Genomic DNA, 22,640 nt, shown 5'->3' on the forward strand with positions numbered 1-22,640 from the left:
GATGGTATGTCCCAAAGCCCTGGAGAAACAAGCCCGTGTGGACATTCTCATTCATCCCACAAAGTAAAACTGCTTTTTGGAATATTTACTCTGTGATTACAGATAAGACTCAAGACTATAAAAGCAAAAATCTCTCTGAGACATATATGATTGATCTTAAATACACAGATATGTGGTATATGTGCACAGAGGCTCCCACATACATTAGACGCACGCACTCTCGCTCTCTCTACGCTCGTGAGGACCTTTAATGGTGAAGGCGAAGAAATTCAGTATCATTTGGGGAATCGAGGGAGGGAATTCATTACAGAAACATTTTGGGAAATACGCTTACTCAGTTTCTTGCAGAGAGTTAGACGAGGCGACTGATACCACTCTCACGTCTGTAAATACGCCGGCAGTTGGCTGGCTTAGCTTAGCATAAAGTCTTAAAAGCTAGCGTGGCTCTGTCCAAAGGTAACAAAAGTGTGCGTGGCACATAATCCCCTGCAAAACCGCAGTGAGTCATTTTTACACTTTGGTTTTTGTATGGATTAAACAAACAAGATATAACGTGTCAATCAGTGAGCTTTAGAGATGCTGTTACCTTTGTTACCTTTGGACAGAGCCAGGCTGCCTGGTTCCAGTCTCAGCTGCAGGCTATAGCTGCATATCTAAAACATTGATCTTCTCATCTAACTCTTGGCAAGAACTTGAATAAGCCTATTTCCTAAAGTTTCAAACTATTCCTTTTACCTTTAACTCCTTGTTGTAATACTCATCTCCACATAGGTAACTTTAACAGTTATACTCATTCATACTTCCTTTAACCATGACCACCGTCTTTCCCAAATTTTAGTTAGTTTTAGTTTAAGGAGAGGATGAATTGGAAAACGCTCACATGAACCATTGTCTTAGCAGTCACATGGGTTTGGACGATCTGTTTTGTCGTTTAGATATAAAGTCCTGTCCAAATCCTCACAAAATCCTTTGAGGATCTGCAACATTCTCCTCATCTTTCTGTCCTTGTGAAGGCATGTGGCCCTCGTAAGTGTAACCACAAGAACGAGAGCACGCACGCAGACTCTCTTTTCCTTTTGTACCCGCACAAACACTGGCGAGCCATCACCACCGCAGGTTCCTGCTTTCCCTCCATGAATAGAGGGACCTTGGCTGTCCCTATTGAAAACCTGATTCCTCATTGAATAGGAAGCCCTTGTCCTTACATCACTTTGTCTACTGCACTGATGGTGTACTAATGGCAACATCAGTCCCCATCTGGTGTCCATCATTTGGATTCAGGGCAGGGCCCGTCCCAGCAGATACATCCGATTAGTCCCTCTCATCGATTTGTGCTGCCTCGTCATGACTTAGTCAACCCAAGGTGTCTCTTCTATGACATGCTGTCTCCCTGTGATTTAGTTTGCCAACGCTCTAAGTGCATTGAGTGTGACAATAAAATCTTTAATCTAATATGCATCCTAAAGAGGGAGGTGGTGGAGAATTAAGAGAGAGCGAGCGAGCGAGACAGAGAGGGGAGGTAATGTTCTCGATGAGCTCAGATGTAATGAGAAAGGTTTGTGGCAAGTTCATGAATATACAGGATACAGATGCTGAGGTTCTGAATGCTACACTTGCTTTTTGATCCTGACTGATGAATGAGTGATTTCAGGTGTTAAGATATGGCATTAATTGGTTTTAGTCCAAGTGCTTATTTTTAACTCTCTGTGGAACACATCTCCTCTTGCATACAGGAGAAAATATGATTATCGTCCTCTGAAATGGCCAAGAAAATTTCACACCTGTGCTCTGAAGAGGTGGAATCCTATTTTCTCCACATATGTAACCCATCCTAATCTTGGTTCGCAGTTTGAAGCATGCGATAGCGTGAATGGGGTTACGCGGCACAATGCACGCACAGTGCTCTCAGTAATTCTAACTGACAACGATCCCATCGCCCGGGCTTGCGAGAGAGCGTCATATTAAGGGTGCGTGAGCTGTATATCAATGAGATTTGATGCTACACCGTGTGAAAAGATCGTTACACAGATCTCCAGTGCACCGCTTGATCTGCTGTACCGAAAAATGTTGGCATTGTACGCAAAGCGCCGGTACGTTGAATTTGTGCACTTCATTAAGTGTCATATCAGCAACAGGTATCGAAGTGACGTAGTTCAGGTTACCGGTTCAGTGAGCTGAGGAGGAGGGGATGGTGGTGGTGTGACAGCGAGGAGAGACGACAGCCAAGCGCCCCCGTCTGAGCCGTGTTTGTGACGACAAACCTGGGTACTTCCAGCTGTGCTTGTGGCAACAAAACTGGGCACTTTAAGCCAAAACATTTTCCTAAGCCTAACCAACTGCCTAAACCTAAACAGGCCTAAACCTCTGCATTGTCACAGCATCAAACTTCAGACTGAAACATAAAGTTAGAACATAAAGAAACATGCAATGCCAAAATTTAATCTGCCGACTGGGTTGGCTGTATCCCACTGCTGCTCTGTATCTCGGTAAATAGACATAACATTAGGGAAACACTATAGCGTGCAGTACTTTCAGTAGTAGTGCACTATAAAACTGTAGGGACACTTTATAGTAACTTGATGATGAGGGGGGATGATTTTAAAGGTGTCTTGAGAGCAGATTTAATGCTTCCTTTTCATGGTTTATGATATTAAAAGCAAACCATTATACCTACGAGGTGCCACATTGTCTGTATCCACTCAGTGGTTTAGTTTTACATCTCTTTTGATGTAAGAGCATCTCGTGGATACAGATCTCAACTCAGAAAAGCTGATTCGATTGCATACGTAGCTTTAATTAATGGCAAACAGCATGATGTGTTTTCCATTGTCGCACCTTTTAATTGACAGATATTTTCAACTCATTCAAAGGATCCGTTTCGCTTTTCATGTCCGTAATTGCCTGTTGGTACGCCTGACCTGTCATGGTGACACCCGACATACCGAGCCGCATTCTAACATCTTTTTAATGAGACTCTGTTATGATGCGGTCCCTAATTGCGCTGATGGTAAAAGAACAATAACATTAAAAAAGAGAGGTACGAACCACCCAACCAGTCAGTCAGTCAGCCTTCCCGTCTCACCCTGCTGTGACCCTGGTTGTGTGAGCGTGCAGATCGCAGGAGGAGGAAAATCTCGGGCTTGAAGCCAGACACTTGTCATTTTGGCCAGAATGACTCCTATAAATCAAATTGAAGCCCTTGATGAAGCGAGTTACCCTGTATCAAAAAGGCATCATGACCGAAATTGAATTGGACAATAAAACCTCAAAGTTAGGCAGTTTTTTAGAGGGAAAAACGAGGCTCTGCGGTAAAATTAAAAGACACTTTGTGTGCGTAAGATGTGGAATTTTATGAGGGAGAAGAAAAAAAGAGATGTAGAAGGCTGAGAAATAAGCTCGTGTGCGTGAAAGAGTCTATCAAATTTTCATCCCCTTAAAAACAACACATCTCCTGATCGCTGATAGTCCGTGTTAGTGTTGTTTTCCTCCTCACTAATCAGGGAAAATAAACCCAGCTTTTTGAAAATGGAGCCATCTTTGCTCCACGCTGCTGGAGCATGTGGACGGGGGTGAAGGAGAAAATAGGCCTGCATGAGAAGTAATCAACGCAGCCCACTATAGATAGTGACAGCAGGTTAAGAAGGGGAGGGAAAGCTCTGTTTCTATGCCAGAGAAAATGAAAGCAGCTGGGGGTCTAGTCAGTCATATACGCTTGTTATCAGCTGTGTTTTTGTATGTGTGTGTGTGTGTGTGTGTGTGTGAGAGAGAGAGAGAAGGAGAGAGAGAGGACGCAGCAGGAGAGGAATGCAGTCATGGCTGTAAAGTGGGTGTGAAAACAGCCATGTTCAGTGACCTCCATGCTGACCTCCCCACCCCTCCTCCGCTGGTAGTTGATAGTGCCCTCGGTGTGTGTGCATGTGTGTGTTTGTGTGAGCATGCACCGGCCACAAAAATGCTTGAGAAAATTTGTGCGTGCGTGACAACACTTGACACCTGAGTTTGTGTGGTGCCGGTGGTGTTCGTGTGTGTGTGTGTGTGTGTGTGTGCTCCTCTGTGTGCTGATAGCTGTAAGTGAATGGAGAGAGAGTTCACGATAGTCCACAGGAAGGGGTCAAGAGGATTATCTTAAAATATTAGCTGCCCCCTCACCCCTTCCTCCCTCTGTCTGTCTTCCCTCTGCTTTTCCCTCCCGCCTCCTGCATCCTTGACGGCAAACAGCAGCACCTGTTGCACACACACACACACGTGCACACAGATCGTAGGTGTTCAGAACTGACTGCACCTGATAATCTTCACTTTACAAGGATAAAAATATCGACATAAAATTCAAGGTCTTGCTCATCTGAATTAACCAATCTGTTTTTCATCTTTTATATTTGCCTTATTGGCTGACAGACGCATTACAGAAAAAGTAAAAGATAAAGAACACACTAAGAAATCTTTACTTCCTTCTTTAGAATCGTCAGTTTTGATGGTTTTATGCCTAAATATTTTTATTGCTTATATAATTTTAGATTACATATTATCTAACTTATTAAATTTCACCTCCCACTGCTTTGTGCTGGTATGTGGATGCAATTTGCTACCACAACTACACTTTTTTTTTTTACTTATTAGACTGTATTGTTGCTCTGTGTGACACATGGGCAGAAGAGGAACTTTATCAATAAACTCATATTCCTTTTGAAAATAGTTACATCTTATCTCTCAAACACAGACACACACACACACACACAAAAGCAGGCCTACTTAAAAAAAAGGCAAACAAAAAACAAACACGTTCAAGGATTATTCCACTTTATAGTCCTAAATCTGGAGAACTGTAGATAAATTTTAAACACCTCATAAGTCCACAATAAATCCACCCCAGACGTCCTGCACGTTGTATCCGTATGAATTCATGTTTCAGTCATTTTCGTTAGACATTTCCCACCTGAGTTTAGGCCTGCTGCTCGTTTTCTAAGGCTTCATAAATCCTCCTTGTGAGCACTTGTCTGATTTGAGGCGACGACAGACGCGGTTCCCCTGGCGCGCTCCAACTTGGATGTGTCCCCGGCTGAGTCAGCTATCCCGCCTGCTCGCCACTGCGGGGCGTCGGGGCGCTGGAGCGGCGCCTTGATCCCCTTCAGTCCGGGCTGCCCTGTCACATCTGCCCCCGGAGCCCTGCAGTGGCCGGTACACCAGCACACAGAGGGTGTGAGGCTCCGGGCCCCACTCCGCCTGTCTGTCTTCATGAACCTGTGGGATACATGTGACCTTTCTGTAATTAAATAACTCAAAATTGTAAATTAAATATGAACGAAATTTGTTTTTGAATTAGCAATATCGGGGAAAAAAATAATGGACAATATAATTGAATTGGTGGAACAGTCAAGTTGCATCATTTCTCATGTTTTTTACGATGCATTCTCCTCTGAACTAATAATTCGTTTTTAAAAATAGGTTATATTATTAATTTTAACGCCCAGCCTATTATACCTTAGCACAGACGTTCCGTTTTTTTTTTAAAAGTACATTTGAACTGAGTTAAACTGAACAGAGAGTAACTGGAGTCCACGGTCGTCTTCGCTCCACTGCGTCCGTTTGCATGTAATTAAATCGCGTCGTGCGCGCTTATCGGTCGGATCTGACAGAGGATCTAAAAGCGGTCCCTGTCCTGTGCACCTCTCTCCCCCCGTCCCCTTCCAACTCTACCTCTCCGTAATTGAATTAGCTCGGTTTTAGGCGGGGGAGGGGCTTGGCTTTGTTCGAGTGACGCCCATTCAAATAATTTCAAACCAATGGGACTATCCCCCGCTCCGCCGTAACCAAACCCACTCTCTCAGTCGGCGTCTGGAGCTGCCTGCCTTTGCCCTCACCTTCCTGCGCGTCCCGGCGTTTGAAACCCAAACACAAGAAAAAGGGGAAGACTACACGGCGTGCACATGGGAGAACGCTAGATGTTTTTTTCTCCCCTCCCTGCACGTCGCACGATGGCTTATATATGAGGAGGACACTTTGGGATGCGGACATAAACGAGCGTCTCCGCGGAGAGAAGCGCATGAGAAAACGCAACGCTGTCCGTCCTCTCTCCGACACCGAGACGGACTCCTCCCCACCTCGGCAGTGACACCGCCGGTAAATCACAGAGAAAGGATAACAGTCTGTTTTTTACGCTGGAGACGAAAGCCCGAGTCTGACATTCACGTTCATCTGCCAGCGACTGGCTGACTGTATGGCTTTAAAAAGTTGCCCGGAGAACATGGACATCTGACGTGCGCCACACGGCGTCATTGGACACATTGAGCCTCTCTCTCTCTTTTCTCCATCACATCTTGGACTGACTAATCCCCTGCGCTTTGGGTTTGGAGTAAGAAGGAGTGTTCAGCAGTTGTCATTTGCCCTGACACTGGCTGCATCCAGTAGCTCCCCGCATAAGGGCAACATTATCGCACCACAGAAGACACTGCCTGTTGTGCTGCGCATTTGCGTGTGCGTGTCGACCTGTTTGTGCATTAGTGGGAGAAAACATTTTGTCAGCCCGCCACGGATTTTGTCCGAGCTGACAGCCTGCGTGAAATAAAGCCTATGATTCATCTGGAGCAAGCTGCATCAGAGAGAAAACAGCGTGACGCGTTGGTTTTGTAACTTTACATTCCCGGCAGCCTGAACAAGTGTCATCTCAAGTGTCCCCTCGAATGGTCACGTCCTCGCCATCCCCTCCGTGCTTTCTATGTTGTGCGCGTTTGTATTTGTTCAGCGTTCCCGACCTGCGCCACAAACACGGGGCCACATGTGAGTGAGACCCGTCACCTGTCCCGGTTGAAGCGCCCGTACAACTCGACTGACTGACCCGACGCCGAAGAGGAATACGTGCCGAAGTTTCGCTGTAGTGATGCTGCAAATGGAAATGGTCCTCTTCGTCTGCCTGGTGCTGTTGATGTGTGTTTTTAGCCAGGAGCCCAGTTCCAAAGTGGTGGCCGACCGCTACGCCGTCTTCTGGAACCGGACCAACGCCAAGTAAGTAGCCCCGCGCCGGACAGGTTTGCCGCGGAGGGTCGGCGATGCTCCGTCCCCTCGCATCTGCATGGACCGCGGGGTTCGCAGGTTGGCTGGAGCACATCAGTGTTTATTCTCCGCAGTGAGGGCATCATGCCAGTAGCTGTAGGTACAGGCTGTAGCTGAGGATAGGAACGGGAGCGTAAAAAACTGCTGTGTCTTATTTCCAATACGTGGCTGCTCATTAACAGCGCGTCACCCCGAGGAAGCTGGAGATAGAAAGCCGTGCGTAATAGGCCTGGACATAACACTGGTGTTGCGTCGCTTCGCCCGCTGTCAGTATTGTCCAGATAAGAGAATTCACCGTTTCACTGTGAGTTATTCAGCTGTGTGTGCAGGGTCAGAACTGCAAGAGGCTATAAAACCTGGAGCATTATGGTTGTGTTGTGTCTCTGTCCGACGGACTCAGGCTGGGTGTTTGCACGACCCCACCGGACCCATTAACGCCAGCATCTAACTCTCAACCAGGCCAAACCCCAGAAAATGAGGACAAAGTCCGTTAAACGTGCGCATTCGGTCGCTCACTCCAGACTGCGCAGGCTCATTGTCTTGTTTCGGAAAAACTTAAGTTGGAGGCGCACGTACAGGCCGAGGGCTCCTCGGACCTGTGCAGAGAGAAGCACCGCTGCTGTGTTCAGGGTATTCACCGTGAGGCTTCATCACTAACCAGCCGCACCGAGTGCAGGCAGTGAGAGCGTGAAGCATCAGTCAATATTAAACAGCTCCTTCACCAAATTCAGTTGCCATAATGCAATTTATGAGCGTGCACCGGCCTCAGCACGTCTAGAAGTACATTAAGGAGAGCTGCGTGAATATTATGAAGGCAGCGTGGCAGACAAATGATAGAAAATGACAAACTCATTGCTGAATAACAAAGGCACAGTGGGCTGAAACACCAGTGGGCTAGAATAGTGATTTTTTTTTTTTTTTTTACATTAGAGTTTGTAAAAAGAGGAGAAATAGTTCTTCAATCGCGTTTTATGTGAAGAAACGTTGCTTTGAGAAGTTTGGCAACATTTGATTCAGATTTTTTGTGCAGCATTATAATGTTTGGTCACTGGCATTTGAGTGAAGCACTTTATTGTAAAGTTTAAAAAAAATTCCCATGAAATCTGGTCAGGGTGTTTTTCAAGCTTTTTAGAGAGCAAATAATAGATTTGCTTGCTAGAATTTAAACCTAAAGAATGCAAATAAATTCTTCAAAATTAAACGTAATTGTAGAAAACTGTGGAAGAGTTTTTATTCCAGTTTGTGTAGTGATGGCTGTGCAGTGTGGAACTTTTGAAAAGTCTCGCTCTGTGTAACAGTGTGCAGCTGCCTCATTCTAAAATGGACAAACTTTCCCTAAACAAAGCTTCACACACTTCTTTTCCCTATTTTTTACATATTTTTACACATTGTTGTGCTCATACATAAGTTCAGAGGCACAACTCACGTCCTGACCTGATTTCTAAAAATTAAAATATTCAAAAAGTGATTTTCCTTTCTTCGTTTACATTAATAAAAGGACTCGTGTGTGTTTAAGGCTCAGCTCTGTTGGTGGTGAAGCGAGGCCACACCAGAGAACTGCCTGCAACGTTAAAATAAAACTTCCTCAGATGTGCTGCAATCCTCGTCGAACCCCTCCTGCTCGGACAGCCTCGAGTCAACCCCAGCGTTCAGCGTGCACGTTTGTCGAGACAGCGTTTCCCACTGAAGGTCCCTCGTGGACTTAGACTGTACAGCCTTGTCCCGGGCTTATTAAGTCTAAACACTGCCGGTGGAGTTTACAGAGATCTTTCACTCAACTGCCAACGGCACTTAGAATTTGTTGAATAAAATCCTCAGCCTGCCCTCCAAGTGCACACAAGCCATTAATAGCACACGCCGAATTTGTTGCACAACTATTTATATTCAGTTTGAAGTTTTGGAAAACATGATTTATTGCTTGAAGCAATTAGTGGTCAGGGGTACAAATGGAGGGCTGACTGTAAGCCCTCTCCTGAAGTCGGGGCCAGTCTAGCGGGGCGCGTAGATTCTCGGCCTGATACACCGTAGACCGTGACTGTTGTGGTCTAGGTCTCTGCCCCGGCTGTTTATTTATGGGCCGCTTTCTTCAACGGAGGCAAACACAATTTTGAGTCAAATGTGGATTTCTGCTGTTGATAGACGCGCTTTCGTTAGACAGTACATTTTCTTTTTCAACAACAACAAAAAACGAAAGTTTTGACTTGACTGGCCGCTCTGTTAACTTGATATCTTCCAGATGTGCTGACAAGTTTTCTCAGTTTCAGCGGAGGAAAAAAAAAAGTGTAGTTAGTGATAAAAAGAAAGTAAAGCTACTGTTAATGTCAGATGTGACACTGAAAGAGAGAACTCTGTGATCCACTTGGCTGTGTGCATGTTGTGCCTTTTTCTCTCTTTGGGTCCCTTGTAAAACCAGAGGAACAGATAGCCTCCCGAGCCTCATCCGTTTCTGAAGCTCTGACTTGCCTGAGGAAAGGAAACAGGTTTTTCACAGAGACTGTAATGCTGCTAACACCAGTCACTCCGTTCTACTTAGTCTAAATAGAGTTTGTTTGACTCTCGCCCCTGCAGGGCTGAGGCAGGAAGCCAGAGAGGTAACGTAACAGCAGAGAGGAGACGGCGAGAGGGAGAGATGGCAAACTTGTCTTACTGATGACTCAGTTAATAAATATTGAGTCCCTTTCTTCATGCATTACTGTAAGAAGCTGGTGTGGCACTGTGCAGCAACGTGCCTGCGTCTGCCTTTGTTCTGAGGCTTCACAGTCACACCGAAAGCACGGCTGCTCCAAGAATTTACTGTGTGAACGCCCCGTGCACACATCTGAGCCAAAGTGACATGTTTCTTTAGCATTGCAATAAATTAAAGCTAATTATCTTTGTCATGAATAACGTCAGCAGGCAGTCTAAAGGATAATTTCGATGTTTTTGCTTCCATCCTGACTCTCCTTACACTCTTCCTTGTTGTCTGAACCCACTCGTTCAGGGCTCCTTTTACTACCTCCAGAAAAAGCCATTCATTCCTGCTCCGTACGTAGCTGCGCCTTCCACAAATTGCCCTCGCTACGTAATCCATCACACTAAAGCTGTAGTTTGAGTTTGGTTTTGTCACAAAATCTGTTTTGCTTTTAATCCATCGTGCCCAAGTTGGATCGGCGTGTGCAATCTGTTATGCTCTGCTTACTGGCTTAATCACCTGAAATGCACAGAAAAAAGCTGTTAAACTAAAACTGTTTTACTCGTAAACTTTGTCAAACGCGTTTGCTCCTTTTTCGGGCGTGTGTAGCTGCAGTTAATCTGAACTTTAAAACTAAGAATCATTTTAAAAGTGACCAAAGGAATATGGATTTGTCTCATCACATGTCACATTTATTGTAAATTGACTGGAGAAAGTGTGAACGAGACATAGACAAAAATAAGCAAAAAGGGTTAGAAACTCAAGGGGTCACTTTTATGGTTGTTTGAGTCACTGGTAGAGAAAACACACTGGTGCAGACACGTTTACAGCTGAGGCTGCCAGCAGTGTTGAATGGGCACTCTCAGATAAGGACTTCTTGTGTTTGCAGTGGAACTTTTTTGTCTACAAAAATGTTTTTTTGCGGGTTAGAACTTCTTCTGTTTGGTTTTCCAGCAGTCAGAATTATAAGAAATTGCTAGATTAGTGTGGAATTTGGTGTTGGCGCAGCGTATCGTGATTAGCGTTAGCGGTGCCACAGCCGTCCTGTGCTGGGTGTTTGTGTTGTTGGTGTCTAGGGAAGGGGGCTGAGGGGATTTCCATGCTGTTTTGCTGGCTTCAGTCCACCGTTGTGTATCACGACTCCAGCGGGAGGCCAGAAACTTGCTGTTTTATTTTCCTGAATATCTGAGTAGCTTCTCAGTTTGTCTCTCTCTCTCTCCGACTCATGCACACTTTCTCTTCCAGCTCGCTGTTTAGATGTTCTCACAGCTTTACTCATGGTGCCTTAATTCACACGTTCAGCATTTTGCCCATCCGAAAGTTATGTTGAGGGACAGCTTAGAGACGCGCAGGAAATCTTGAAGTCTCCCCTCAGAGACTTCCTTCAGCTTCAAATAGCTTAAAATCCAGAGACTTTTCTCTCAGTGGATTTGACCCTCTTCTATCTCGCTGACCGTCTTTGCTTGTGAGTATTTATTCTAATGAGGGGACAGACAGCGGCTCTAATGATGTCTCAGCTGTAATGCCGAAGAGACGGCCCTTTCCTTCCTTCCTTCCACCCCCCCCCCCCCCCCGCCCTCTCATCTTCCCCATATCCCTCCTCGCCTTCCTCCCGCGTTGCCTCTCGGCGCTCTGCCTCTCCCCGTCTCTCCCTCCCTCCCTCTGTCTCTCCTCGCCGGGCACAGAAAATGAATGAATACAATTAGATATTTCGGGAGTCCCTCCACGGTTGATGGTGGAGAAAGACGCGCAGAGGTCAGGCTCACTCTGCGAGGAGCTCAGGGAGAGGTCACACACATACAGCGAGGAATAACGAAGCAGAAAGTTGGCCTGTGAATGACAAACTAGTAACTAGAACTCTCCTTGAAGTAGAGGGTGTTATTAACATAAACAGTTTGATGCGGTTGTGGTCATGCAAATTGCTCAAGGTGATTTGTATTTTGCTGCATAATTTGTAGCTGAGCAAACAGCCTGGAAAGCGTTTTTCTAACGTGCTGCTCTCTGTTGTAGTTTTACATTTTTCTTCTCATAGCGTAATGTAACCGGAGGCCTGCGTACGGGAGCTGCGTCGCCGGTGTCAAAGACAACTTTCTTTTGTTGCCGTCGTGTCTGGCTCGGCTTTGTCTGCGCATGTTTTTGTGTTTGAGGGTCGGTGTGTGCGTGTGCATGCAAAGTGCTAAATGAGCCATGGGGTCATATAGGCCTTGTTTCCTCTCCTTCACACTCGCAGACACCAGAATAATTACGTCTCTCTCCCTTGGACTTCTCATTACCTGTCACAGACCAGTGGAACATTGAAAAAAACGTCTCGTCAGTCTGTGCTTGTATGCATGTGTGCAAATGCTGACTGTACGCTAACAAAGGCATGCTCGCGTGGAGGGGGAAAGTCGGTCCATACGCCCATCTGCCTCTCACAAATGTGAAAATGATGCATCACAATATGAACTTATACTCAGAATTAAAACCTGTTATTTTTAAAATCAAGTTTCCATCGCCTTTGATTGGTAAAGTGGGTAGTTTTTGACCCCATGCTAATCTCTCCTGTCCCGGAGCTGTGTTTTACTCTCTCCACTGCTCTGGCTCTCGGTCTCTCTCGCTGTCTGAGGGCTGATTAGTTCTCGTTAATGACCCCTTGCTCTGTCATTCTTTTACGCCTGTGGCATTGGCAAGCAGAAGCAGCGGCCGGGCTGCAGGGACAGCGAGCGTAGGAGACACAAAGAGAGCGCGGACGCAGAAAAATAAACACGGGACCTGACGGAGAAGCAGCAGAACTGTAATGATGGTTTTGTGCCGTGTAATGCTTCTATTAGGTTTAAATGGCACTCTGTGTTTTCTCACCAGACCTGTAAATGCACTTTCCATTTAAATTAGATTTTTTTTTCTATTAACTCGAAAATGAGCCCAGCAGGCAGTAGTCAATGCTTAGTCAATGTGCTTGGCAGAGCAGCTGTTCTTCAGCGCGCGGTGGAAGAGGGGGAGGACTCTTGGCCGTGACCCTTGTGGACTTGCTATGCGGCGGACAGAAGCAGCCCTGTCGCCGGGGGTGCCTGGTGGTCAGGCTGGAGTCTTGGATATGCTAATCTTACTGAAGTGAAGGAAGCCTACAACTTGATAGAAAAAGACATTCCCAATTATTTGTTTATTATTGTATTATTATTTTGTATATTTACACACACACACACATATACATATATAAATATATATATATTTTAGACTGGAGTATTATTGGTGTATTTATAATTCTACTTAATTAATTGTTAAAATAATACATTTAGATTATTTGCTAGACAAATACATTAAAGCTGCGCCTCCTTTTCAACAATTTATGCTGTTTTTTGACCTTGATGTTGGTGATTTATTTACCCAACACAATATAAGCTCATGATGAGATAAATACGACAGCTTGACCAAGGATAACAGTGCTGGTTTGATGCCACAAGCCTTTAAAAGCGCCGTCAGTTCAAACGTTAGTGGACGGGATCTCTCATTATTATACTGACAGACGTGGACGATATTGAATGGCAGCTTCAGTTCGGTTGCACATGTTTCCCTCCCTTGCCTGGGGAGCCAGATTTTAATGTCCAGGTTTTTGTTTTCAGAGTAATCACTCCAAGGTCAGATGGAGTGCTGAAACACTGCTATCAACCGAGCGATCTGTCTTCTAGCCCTCATTCAACCCGTGGCTTTCAGGGGAGCAGCTCCGTATAGCTCTACTTGGAAACAATAAAGTATTAACCAGCTTACGCAACACCCACATGTGTAAAGCTCAATGCGAGACGTCTATTCTGTGATGAGAACAGTAGAAATAATGCTTTCCTTTTTGCCAGTTGGTTGCCTTTCCACTAGATGCGTGTGTTTGTTTATTCAGGGGCTAATTTTTTCTCTATCCCTGCTCTCACTGTCTCAGTTTCACTCATAATTTCAAAGTTGTGGAAAGTCCGCCCCCCCCGCCTCCTCAACTGTTTCTTTATTTTTCCTAAAGTTAGTTTGTGCCACCCTGGTGGAGCTGTGGGAACAGATCTGGTGGTCCAAAGTTGTATTTTTACTGTGAACACCTGAGGAGATTTGCAGTTAATATGAACATAGTAGACAGGGAAAGAGAAAAAAACAGTACTCCTGTCGGGGTCTCATCTCAGAAAAGCTTATGTTTCATTTTAAGACTGCAAAAAGGAGCGATGAACAGGAATACAGGATTGCTTCAGGTCCAGTAAGGGTGAAACGCCGGTCCAGGCATCTCGCTATCGTGTACTGTAAGTCCTCATTCGTGGCTGAAAATGGCGCTACCATATCCTCCTTCAGCTCCTCTGTAAGATGGAGGCTTAGAAGCAGCTGTTACTGTAGTAACGCATGGTTGATCTATCACCCCTGACCAGAAAGGGGCGCTACTGAGAGAGCTCTGATAGCCTCCTGTGCCCTCAGCTCTCAGCCTGAAGCATGTCAAGTGTACAGTTGGAGTGAAAGCCACACACAATTGCTTGATTTGAACCAGCTCCGTCTGGCTGATTTGACCTCGTTAAACCCATTTACTGTAAAACTCATATTGTATTTACAGGAACTACACCAACACATAAGGGCCAAAACGACTGATGGGTTTCAAAAGATTTTTTTTTTCTACTTCTGTCACCGGTCACTGGAAAATGTGACGGGAACGATTGAGACTGTTCGGTTTTTGCCAGACACATTTTCCACAGATAATTCCTTTCATGGTAGACTGGCTGTGGACCTTACACTGCCGTTTTCCTTATTTAACTTGGGGGGCTGCGGGGGAGTGAATGGATGTTTTTCTAGCTGGGCAGCAGTGTGGAGAATAGATCCCAGAAGAGAACACATCTCCAGCTTGTGAATAAAGACCTAATTGACGGGTTGTAGCCAGTTGTAAATGAGTCATGAGGTAATTCGTCTTCACAGGCAGACTGAGAAACACACAGAGGGACTTTACAATTGTGTGGTCTGCTTTCCCTTTGGAATTGACAATCTACTTGGGTTGTGTCCAAACTTTTGCATCCCCAAATAGAAATTTTAGACTTCCGGAAGTGCTATTTTGAGCAAGAGGTGGTGTCATCACCTCCTCACCTGCATGTGGCGAGTATTGCTGGCTGCTTTCTGCTGTTCTTAACATGATCACCTCTTTTTAAACTTCCCACCGCCGCCGCAATTTTCCACTGGCATAAATATAAACAAACAAACAATTAAACAATGCCGCTCTCACTTTGTTCCACCATTATGGCGAGATGTGCCAATAATAAGCTAGCTGCATTAGCCTGTTTGAATTGACAGTAGAGAAAAATACTAGCAGCCAATGACCCCCCCCCCCAACGCTAGGTCGTGAGACTGAAAGGCCGCCATTGTTCCGCTCTCTCTGTCCACTCCACATAGCCAGGGCTGAAAGTAATGCATGCGCTTTAAACGGAGGGAGAGAGAAAAAAAAAGGGAGGGCAGAGGAGAGGAGCGAGGGAGAATGGTGTGAATGGCGAGGGGAGAGGGAGAGTGCACAGCTGAAGATGTAGTACGCTTTCGGACAGAAAAAAGGGAGGAGAGGGGGAGTATAATGCGAGCGCCAGACACGAGGGGAGAGGCATGAAGCAGCCAGGGGTGACACAGTGTGTGGAAAGGAAGAGGTGGCAGTTTCTCTCATTTCCAACTGGCCTTATCCATCCTCTGTGTCTCATCTGCCTCCCTCCACACCATCCAGCTCATCAGCCCCCTCCCATGCTTGTCTGTCCTTGCCAAGGTTTAAAGATGCATGTGGCTTGCTGGCTCTCTGTCTCCCTGGTGGTGCCCGTGGCCGGTCGGTCGGTGGTGGCTCTCCCGGGGACGGACTCTGGGTCCTCACCCCGAGGAGGTGTCGTCTTTGCGGTCTGGGTTCGGTGACACTGGGGCTATTTTCTACAGAGGCAGGATTAAGCCTGCTCAGGTTTAGACGCCTGCTTTGTTTCCTCTGACACTGAAGACTCCCACACGCAGGGCCGTGTTTACTTGGGGGTTGCATGTTGCTCGTAACTACTGTGACACACTGCACACTGTGCCCTTGAATGTGCATTTTCCACTGAAATGCATGCATCGCAGTCGAAATGCCAGGGTGTGCGTAATGTAGCGGCCTAATGGAGGGTTTCATTCCAAAATGCTACGTATCTGCTGTGGAGGCACATTGGTTCAATAAGAGGGAGCTGCTTTTGTCCTCAGAGGTGGAACTTTGCAAACGAAGGTCATGAAACGACGCGTTCCTTTCATTGTGATGAATAATGTGGCTAATTATGCACAATTGTAATTCAAATGGTGGATATCTCATTTTGTTACAAATCTCTTCGTATTTGTCTTGGACTCAGCTCGTCTCTCCCGCTGCATCAATGTGAAGGCTCGGGCTCTAATGAGGCTAAGTGGGATTTTGACCGAAAATCAAACAGAAATTAAAATTATTGTCAGATCCATCACACCGCATATTAAAAAAGTAAAAATTTAAGCCTGTTAAAGCTAACTTCAGCGACTAACTGTTGTCATGAAAGGATCTTCTTCAGATCTGCCCTCCTGGCTCCAAGCCTTCTATTAAGCGACAGATGCTCGTCTGATCTGAGCGCTGAGATGAGTCTGGAATCAAACAGATCATAAATCACGTTTAAAAATGTATAACACAGAACTGAATCTGACGTCCGCAGTTGAACCTGGGTTTGATGTTGAGGGTATCCGTGTCCTCGTGTTTGCTGGCAACTTGTGTGCAAATACATGCTAGTTACTTTGGCGCATGCGTGAGCGTGTGTATGTGAATGCGTGGTTATCCTGAGCCGACCTCTGCATCACGGCCCGCTTTAATGAAGCAGCAGAAACACACACCCTTTACTATAGCAGAGCACAGCACTATTCTTGACCCAATTCTCTGAGCCTGCTCCTCTGAGAGCTGCTTGATAGTTTTCCCATTTTGTGAAGTTGCATTGTGTGTGGGTGTGCGTGTGCATGGCGGTCTTTGTTTATGTGTGGTGGTTGGTATTCCTGTGTGAAACTGTACTGAGTAGGTTTTTTTTTTCCCCCTGAAGGAAAAACGATTGATCCCCGGAATGTGTGATAAATCCCATCTTCACCCTCTCCTCTCATCTGAGCCCAGCTTTGACTGGTCTGGCTTACTCCGAACATTATCCCACATAACCAAATATGACACCCCAAAGAACATAGGCCGACAAACACACACACACACACACACGCACATACACACAGCACTCTGGTTTGGAAAGGCAGTTCATTATTTCTTTAGTGAGGTTCAAGTTGCAGGAGATGTGGTATTTATTCTGCTTGTTTATTTTCTTCCTCTAAATCGGCGAGCAGCGAGCCTTAGAGTGCAGCAGCCTTTGAACCGCGGCCTATCCCATGACTGCAGCCCTGGGTATTAACCCAGAGCCACTGAGAGGCTTAAAAAGCCATCAGCTCATTGTCCGGAGACACAAACCCCCCCTTTCCTCCAAAATCCCTCCCATCCTTCTCTACTCTTTTCCTCCTTCCCTCCTTTCTTAAGAAAGCCTTGAGCTGGCCTCTGCTGGCATTCATATTAATCAGTTTTAAGGGTCTAATGAGATAAGTGAGACTTAAGGGGAGTCCCCAAAGTGGCCTAAGCCCTCCAGATAAACAGAGGTGATGAGCACTGCCTATGGTTACATCCTAAGGAGTGTGTGTGTTTTCTTTTTCCGGCGCAGTCACGCATACAAAAGTGTTTAATGTCCTTAATCTCACGGTTGAGCTTTGAAAGCCAAAACATCACCTTGAGACAATCATCACCTTGCCTCGTAAATGGGGAGGTGATGATGATGATGATTTTGGTTTGGCTCCGGGCTTATTGAGGGGCCGAGAAGCTATTTTGACCAACATCAGGGTTTTTTTTTTCCTCGATGACTCCCTCCTTTGTCCTAATCCCCCCCACCCAGTTCATGCCCTCTGCTCCTTATCCCGCCAAGTCTCCCCGGAATATAGGCCAGTCGGTTTTCTCCCGCTCTTTTGCTGTTTGTGCCATATTGTCTTCTCCTTCTTCCCGTCCTCCCTTCCTCTCTCCTGCCTTCAGGATCACCAAATCTTTAACTGCACTGTCCTTGTACTTAGCTCTGGGCGTCCTGCTGAGGTGACCCAGCATGCCCACTGTCAGCATTAGGGTCAGTGTTGTGGCTGCAGCACTTGGCTGACAGTCGCCTACGCTCTCCTCTCCCCCCTGTTTTTGTTTTTCTTATCTTGTAATCTTTTTTTTTTTTAAAAAACATGCACCACGCTGACCCCCTCCCCATTTCTGCTTCAGCTCTCAACTTCAAGACAGAGAGACAGAGCTACAGTGTGTGTGTGTGTGTGTGTGTGTGTGTGTGTGTGTGTGTGTGTGTGTGTGTGTGTGTGTGTGTGTGATGAAACATGGCGGCCAAACCAAGAAAAATGTGGTACCAGCCAGACACAAAGAGGTAAAGATGGCAGCGATGTTTAAATCACTTTTTGATTTGTAATTTTGACAAAACAATTCACTCATTAGGCAACAGAGATTAAAGCTAATCAGCAAGGATAGTTGGAAGGATAATTCATATAATGATGATAATAATCTGCCCATAATTCACCAGTCAGGGATCATTTGGGACAGGCACAACGCAGACAGACATTAAAGAACAGCATTTTGTTTAAAAAATACGCTGTTAAAGTTCATGGATTTGATTTATTTCCTCTCTATCATTAAAAAACACGTTCCTGCCTCAGGGAAAACCTAAAAGAAGAGTTTTCCCGCTCGTTTGGGCTCTTGTGCAACAGAGGCTCTGGTGGAACGACACAGCGGAACCACTGGAGTGGCTGCGAGGCGGGACAAGTCCTCGGAGAGTTCAGTTTCACCTGCTGTTCTGTTCCTCAGGGCCGCTGGACCCCGCGACCGGAGACATTCCAGCCAGGATTAGAGCGAGCATGGCAAACGGAAGCGCAAATAAGAGGCGGCGAAGGGGCGTTTTCTTTCTCTTTTTTTTTCAGAAGCTACTTCGTGTTTGGCCCGGCTGCTTGAAGGTTAACACAGTTTAGAAATTTTAATGATGAACAAACTTTTATTACATCAATTTACAGTTAAAATATAAGTGCATTAAATATTTAATATTTAACAACAAAAGTGATTGAAGTAGCAGCTGCTCTTGAATGTGTGTAGAATTTTTTTTTATATATTTTAAGTATATTTTTAAAAAGTTTTTACTTGTAATATTTATATATATATCTGTGATTTTGCCATGTTTTTGTCCACCCTGCATATATATATATTTTTTTTACATTCCAAAATTACTTTCTAATTTCAGGTGTATTTTTTCTTCAAACAGATATTCATGAATACATATTTTTCCCCAGTCAAATTTAATGGATTTGAAACTTTCCCCTGTTTAAAATTTGGCTGAGCTGTAGAAAATATAAACATGCCTCCCGCTCATTACACCGTTTATGGAAAAGCCTGGTCATTTTCAGATATTTCGGTGGTGTGAGTTTTTATGAGGCACAGGGTTGAAGTAGATTATTAGCCTGTGGGGAAGAGGTGCATCATATTTCTCGCATTGGATTAGAATGCGTGCTCGGCTTTGGGTGGAGTGATGAAATATTCATTACTGTTTGTGATCTCGAAGAAGAGTAGCACTTGCAAACCTTCGCACGCAATTCATGAAAAATGAAGTCAAGGTAGGCATGTTGTGAACATGAAGGTGAGGGAAGGTTGTCCTCTTGTCTGGGTTGTATGACCTTAAAAAAAAAAAAAAAAAAAAAATCATGATGGCTGGAATGACTGAACACTTTCCAGTAGAGGAGTTTGTTTTCTTTGACTTTTTAAAAAATTATTTGTCTTCTTTAGGAATTCCCAGAAGTTGCTTAAATAGATGAAATGAATAAATTAAACAATGAATTTGCTTGAAGATTCCCAGTTTTCTTGTTAACAGACTGACAGGTGTCAGCCACCAGCGTCAGGCTTGTCAATCTCTGAGCGACATCAGGCTCGCGGCTGCTTTAATAATGCAGCACAGCCACACTTTTAATGTCGTGTGCAGCTCTCCATCCTCTCCATTCTCTGGGATGTAGAGAGCTGTCCTTACATTAAGGCCAGGTCAGGCTGCGTCTGCCGTCGTACATTAGCGGCAAAGCCATCCTGCCTGTATCACTGGTAAGAGGAACATGGCACGAAGATGGCTGAATTATTCACACTCATAATCGGCCTTTATGTCCCGCTGCCAAGCCTGGCCCCACTGTTATTCTAGTGCATAATTGATAGTGCTCAGAAGTGGAAAAGTTAGAATAGCAGAAGTAATGCGAAGCGAAAGTGTAGTCAGGCAGCACAAGAAGGGAAGAGGGGGATTGGTGGGGTAGTGAGGGGGATAGAGGGATGGAGGTGGGCCCCTATAGGAGTTTTTACACCGAGCTTGTGTTAGCCTTTACGGGGCTTAGGCCCAGCTAGCGTGAGGATTGCGTGTGTAGGCCAGCCAGAATGGTCTAAAGGGGGGAGAGGAGAGGGGGATAAGAGGGGGATAAGAAGGGGATGAAAGGAGGTAGGAGGGAGAGGAGATGCAGATCCAGAGTAACAAGGCCTGACGCTGAGCCGGCCCAGAATGTGGTCTGGTTCTCCCCCAAAGTCACTCTGGGCCTCCTCTGTGGGCAAATATATACTTTTGAAATCAAATTGAATTTGATTCTGGAATGAAAAAGCTGCTTTTTGCCTTTTGAATATTTGGTGAGGGGCACTCACGCCGCTCTGTTATCTGCACACTTGATTTGTACTCATGGGGTTGTTTTCGTTTGGACCTAATCCAGCAGTTTTTTTCACTACCTGCTTGCTCAGGCAGGTAAGAGAGGCATTGACATCGCATTACAACCATGTGATACAATGATCAATAAACAGCAACCTCCAGAGGAGAGCAGTGATTGGCTCTGTTCCAGCAGGAAAGAATGGCCGTCTATAGAGAAATTGAGTGAGACGACCTTTTGAAAATAAGTAATACTCTACTGTTGGAAACAGGGGAAATTCTGTCTGTTTCACCTCTTATTTTCATTAACCCGTCACTGCGGATCTTCATCTTTACCTCATTCCCCAAAGAATTTATGCCTACAATATTTTCTCTAGCTAGATATCTACATGGTTTGATATTACTGTTCGTATTTCTTCTTCTCTGTCTCCTCACATCTCCCATCCGCCCATCTGTGTGAGCTCCCTCAGCTGAATGGAGCAACCTACCATGGAAGTTTGAATGTCTCAGGTGAAGGTGTTAACACAGCCCCAGGTGTAGTCTATTTAACACCTCTCTGACCCTTAACAAAGCCTTACTAACTGCTGCCTAGCTCTGCCTTTTGTGTTCCATAACAAAGCCCTTTAGCTTCTAATAACACCACAGCTCTGCCAGTGTCAAGAGAAACCTGAGATAAGGTCCACATCAGAGAGTTGGTGGGAACTGTTTAATCCGCTTCTCGAAACCAAACCAACACACAACAGGCAGGGATCATGTTTGGCAAAGTGGCCCGCTTTGATGGAGGGATCGGATGGTGTGAGTAGGAGGAATGGGGATGACGGAAAATAGAAAGGCGGCCGAATGCCGGTAGTCTTTTACGGAGCTGTGAAAGAGAACATCTGGAGAATAATGCAGGGAGTTGTGCACAGTGGTGGCTCACACACACACACACACACACACTAGTAGTATCACAGCAGTGTTACATGCTGTTATTTTCATGGTCAATCCTTGATTCTGCAGATGAATTCACAGTCCCCCTCTATTCACAACAAAAAATACAGTATCTGCTCAGTTACATCAGGTTTTTTTTTACATGCATGCAAATATATTGACCATGCCTGTTCACAAATAAATGACTAAACAAATAGTGGCCTATTCATTTTCACTGAAATTGAAAGCGATATTTCTTCTTCTCTTTCACCGACTCTCTCTTTATTTCCTAAAACAAGGACTCATACGCTTTAGTTGCAGTGCCAAACACGTTGTTATCATTTAAATGAAAGCTCTACATCCGAGCTATATATTTTTTTGTCAACATCACTTTTGCAATATATTAGAAAGTATCTCTCACCAGCGTCGCTACAATGTGGCCATAAAGCCGTCGAGTGGAAACATTAGCAGCGATATGTCTCAGAAACTCATAAAACCAATTTACGAGTGCACTTAAGGCCCATACACCTACTGGAGCCATTCTATAAAGATGCAGACAGAGATTGCACCAAACTCCCCCCCAATTACCCACATTTAAAAGTAATAAATGTGGATCGATAAGTGATAGAGGGCCTGTTAATCCTGGACTTGCCCAGTTATTTCCAATTGAGACTCTCCTTTTCAAACTAAAATTGCAGCATTTACAAGCTCTCCATTGATTTGTTTTATTGTTCTCTTCCTACAGGCTATTGCTGCACTGCACTGTTTTTGCAGTAGTCCTCAGGAATGGATGTTTTTATCTTTTCTAGTCTTTAAATTCTTAAGAGACTCGCCTTTATCTTATTACGAGAGACACTGCAAGCACCAGAATGCTTTTTGTTGCAATTATTCTTTTTATATGCGAATAATTCATTTTTATATACCCCAAATGAGAAAAGAATTTTAATTAAAGGAAACTTCAATAATCAGCACTTCAATATTAAGTAAACAATGCTGCTGCTCTTGTGTGTGGAAACAATAGTGGCAGCCCCCTATGAAATACGGTCTCGGTCACCCCGCAGTAGGACATGTGAATTGACCAGTATGCCTAGCTGAGCTCATATGCTTATCTACAGTATTTACCACTTGGCTCAGCGTGCCAGTGCAGGAATGCTATTGGCACTAGCAGGTATGGATTAGACCCCTCTCCGTCTCACTGTGAAGTTAATTGAGGGAATCCTCCTCCCACAGTGGACTGGGACTGTCTCAGATCTGCATGCAGACTCAGCTTACAAAGCACCACAGTTTCACTTTTAATTTGATTTGGA

At 45.1% G+C, this 22,640-nt stretch overlaps 1 protein-coding gene across 2 annotated transcripts in view; it reads left to right on the top strand.

Moving 5' to 3' along the window:
* Positions 1-5,837: 5,837 nt before the first annotated feature.
* Positions 5,838-22,640, top strand: part of efna5b (ephrin-A5b) — a 93,125-nt gene continuing 76,322 nt past the window's right edge. For both annotated transcript variants that reach the window (XM_041937182.1, XM_041937183.1), the window contains exon 1: positions 5,838-6,999. In XM_041937182.1, coding sequence (XP_041793116.1) covers positions 6,875-6,999 — 125 coding nt within the window. In that variant the 5' untranslated portion in view covers positions 5,838-6,874. The remainder of the gene's footprint in view (positions 7,000-22,640) is intronic.

This window comes from Chelmon rostratus, chromosome 5, assembly GCF_017976325.1.
Source record: "Chelmon rostratus isolate fCheRos1 chromosome 5, fCheRos1.pri, whole genome shotgun sequence".
Taxonomy (NCBI): domain Eukaryota; kingdom Metazoa; phylum Chordata; class Actinopteri; order Chaetodontiformes; family Chaetodontidae; genus Chelmon; species Chelmon rostratus.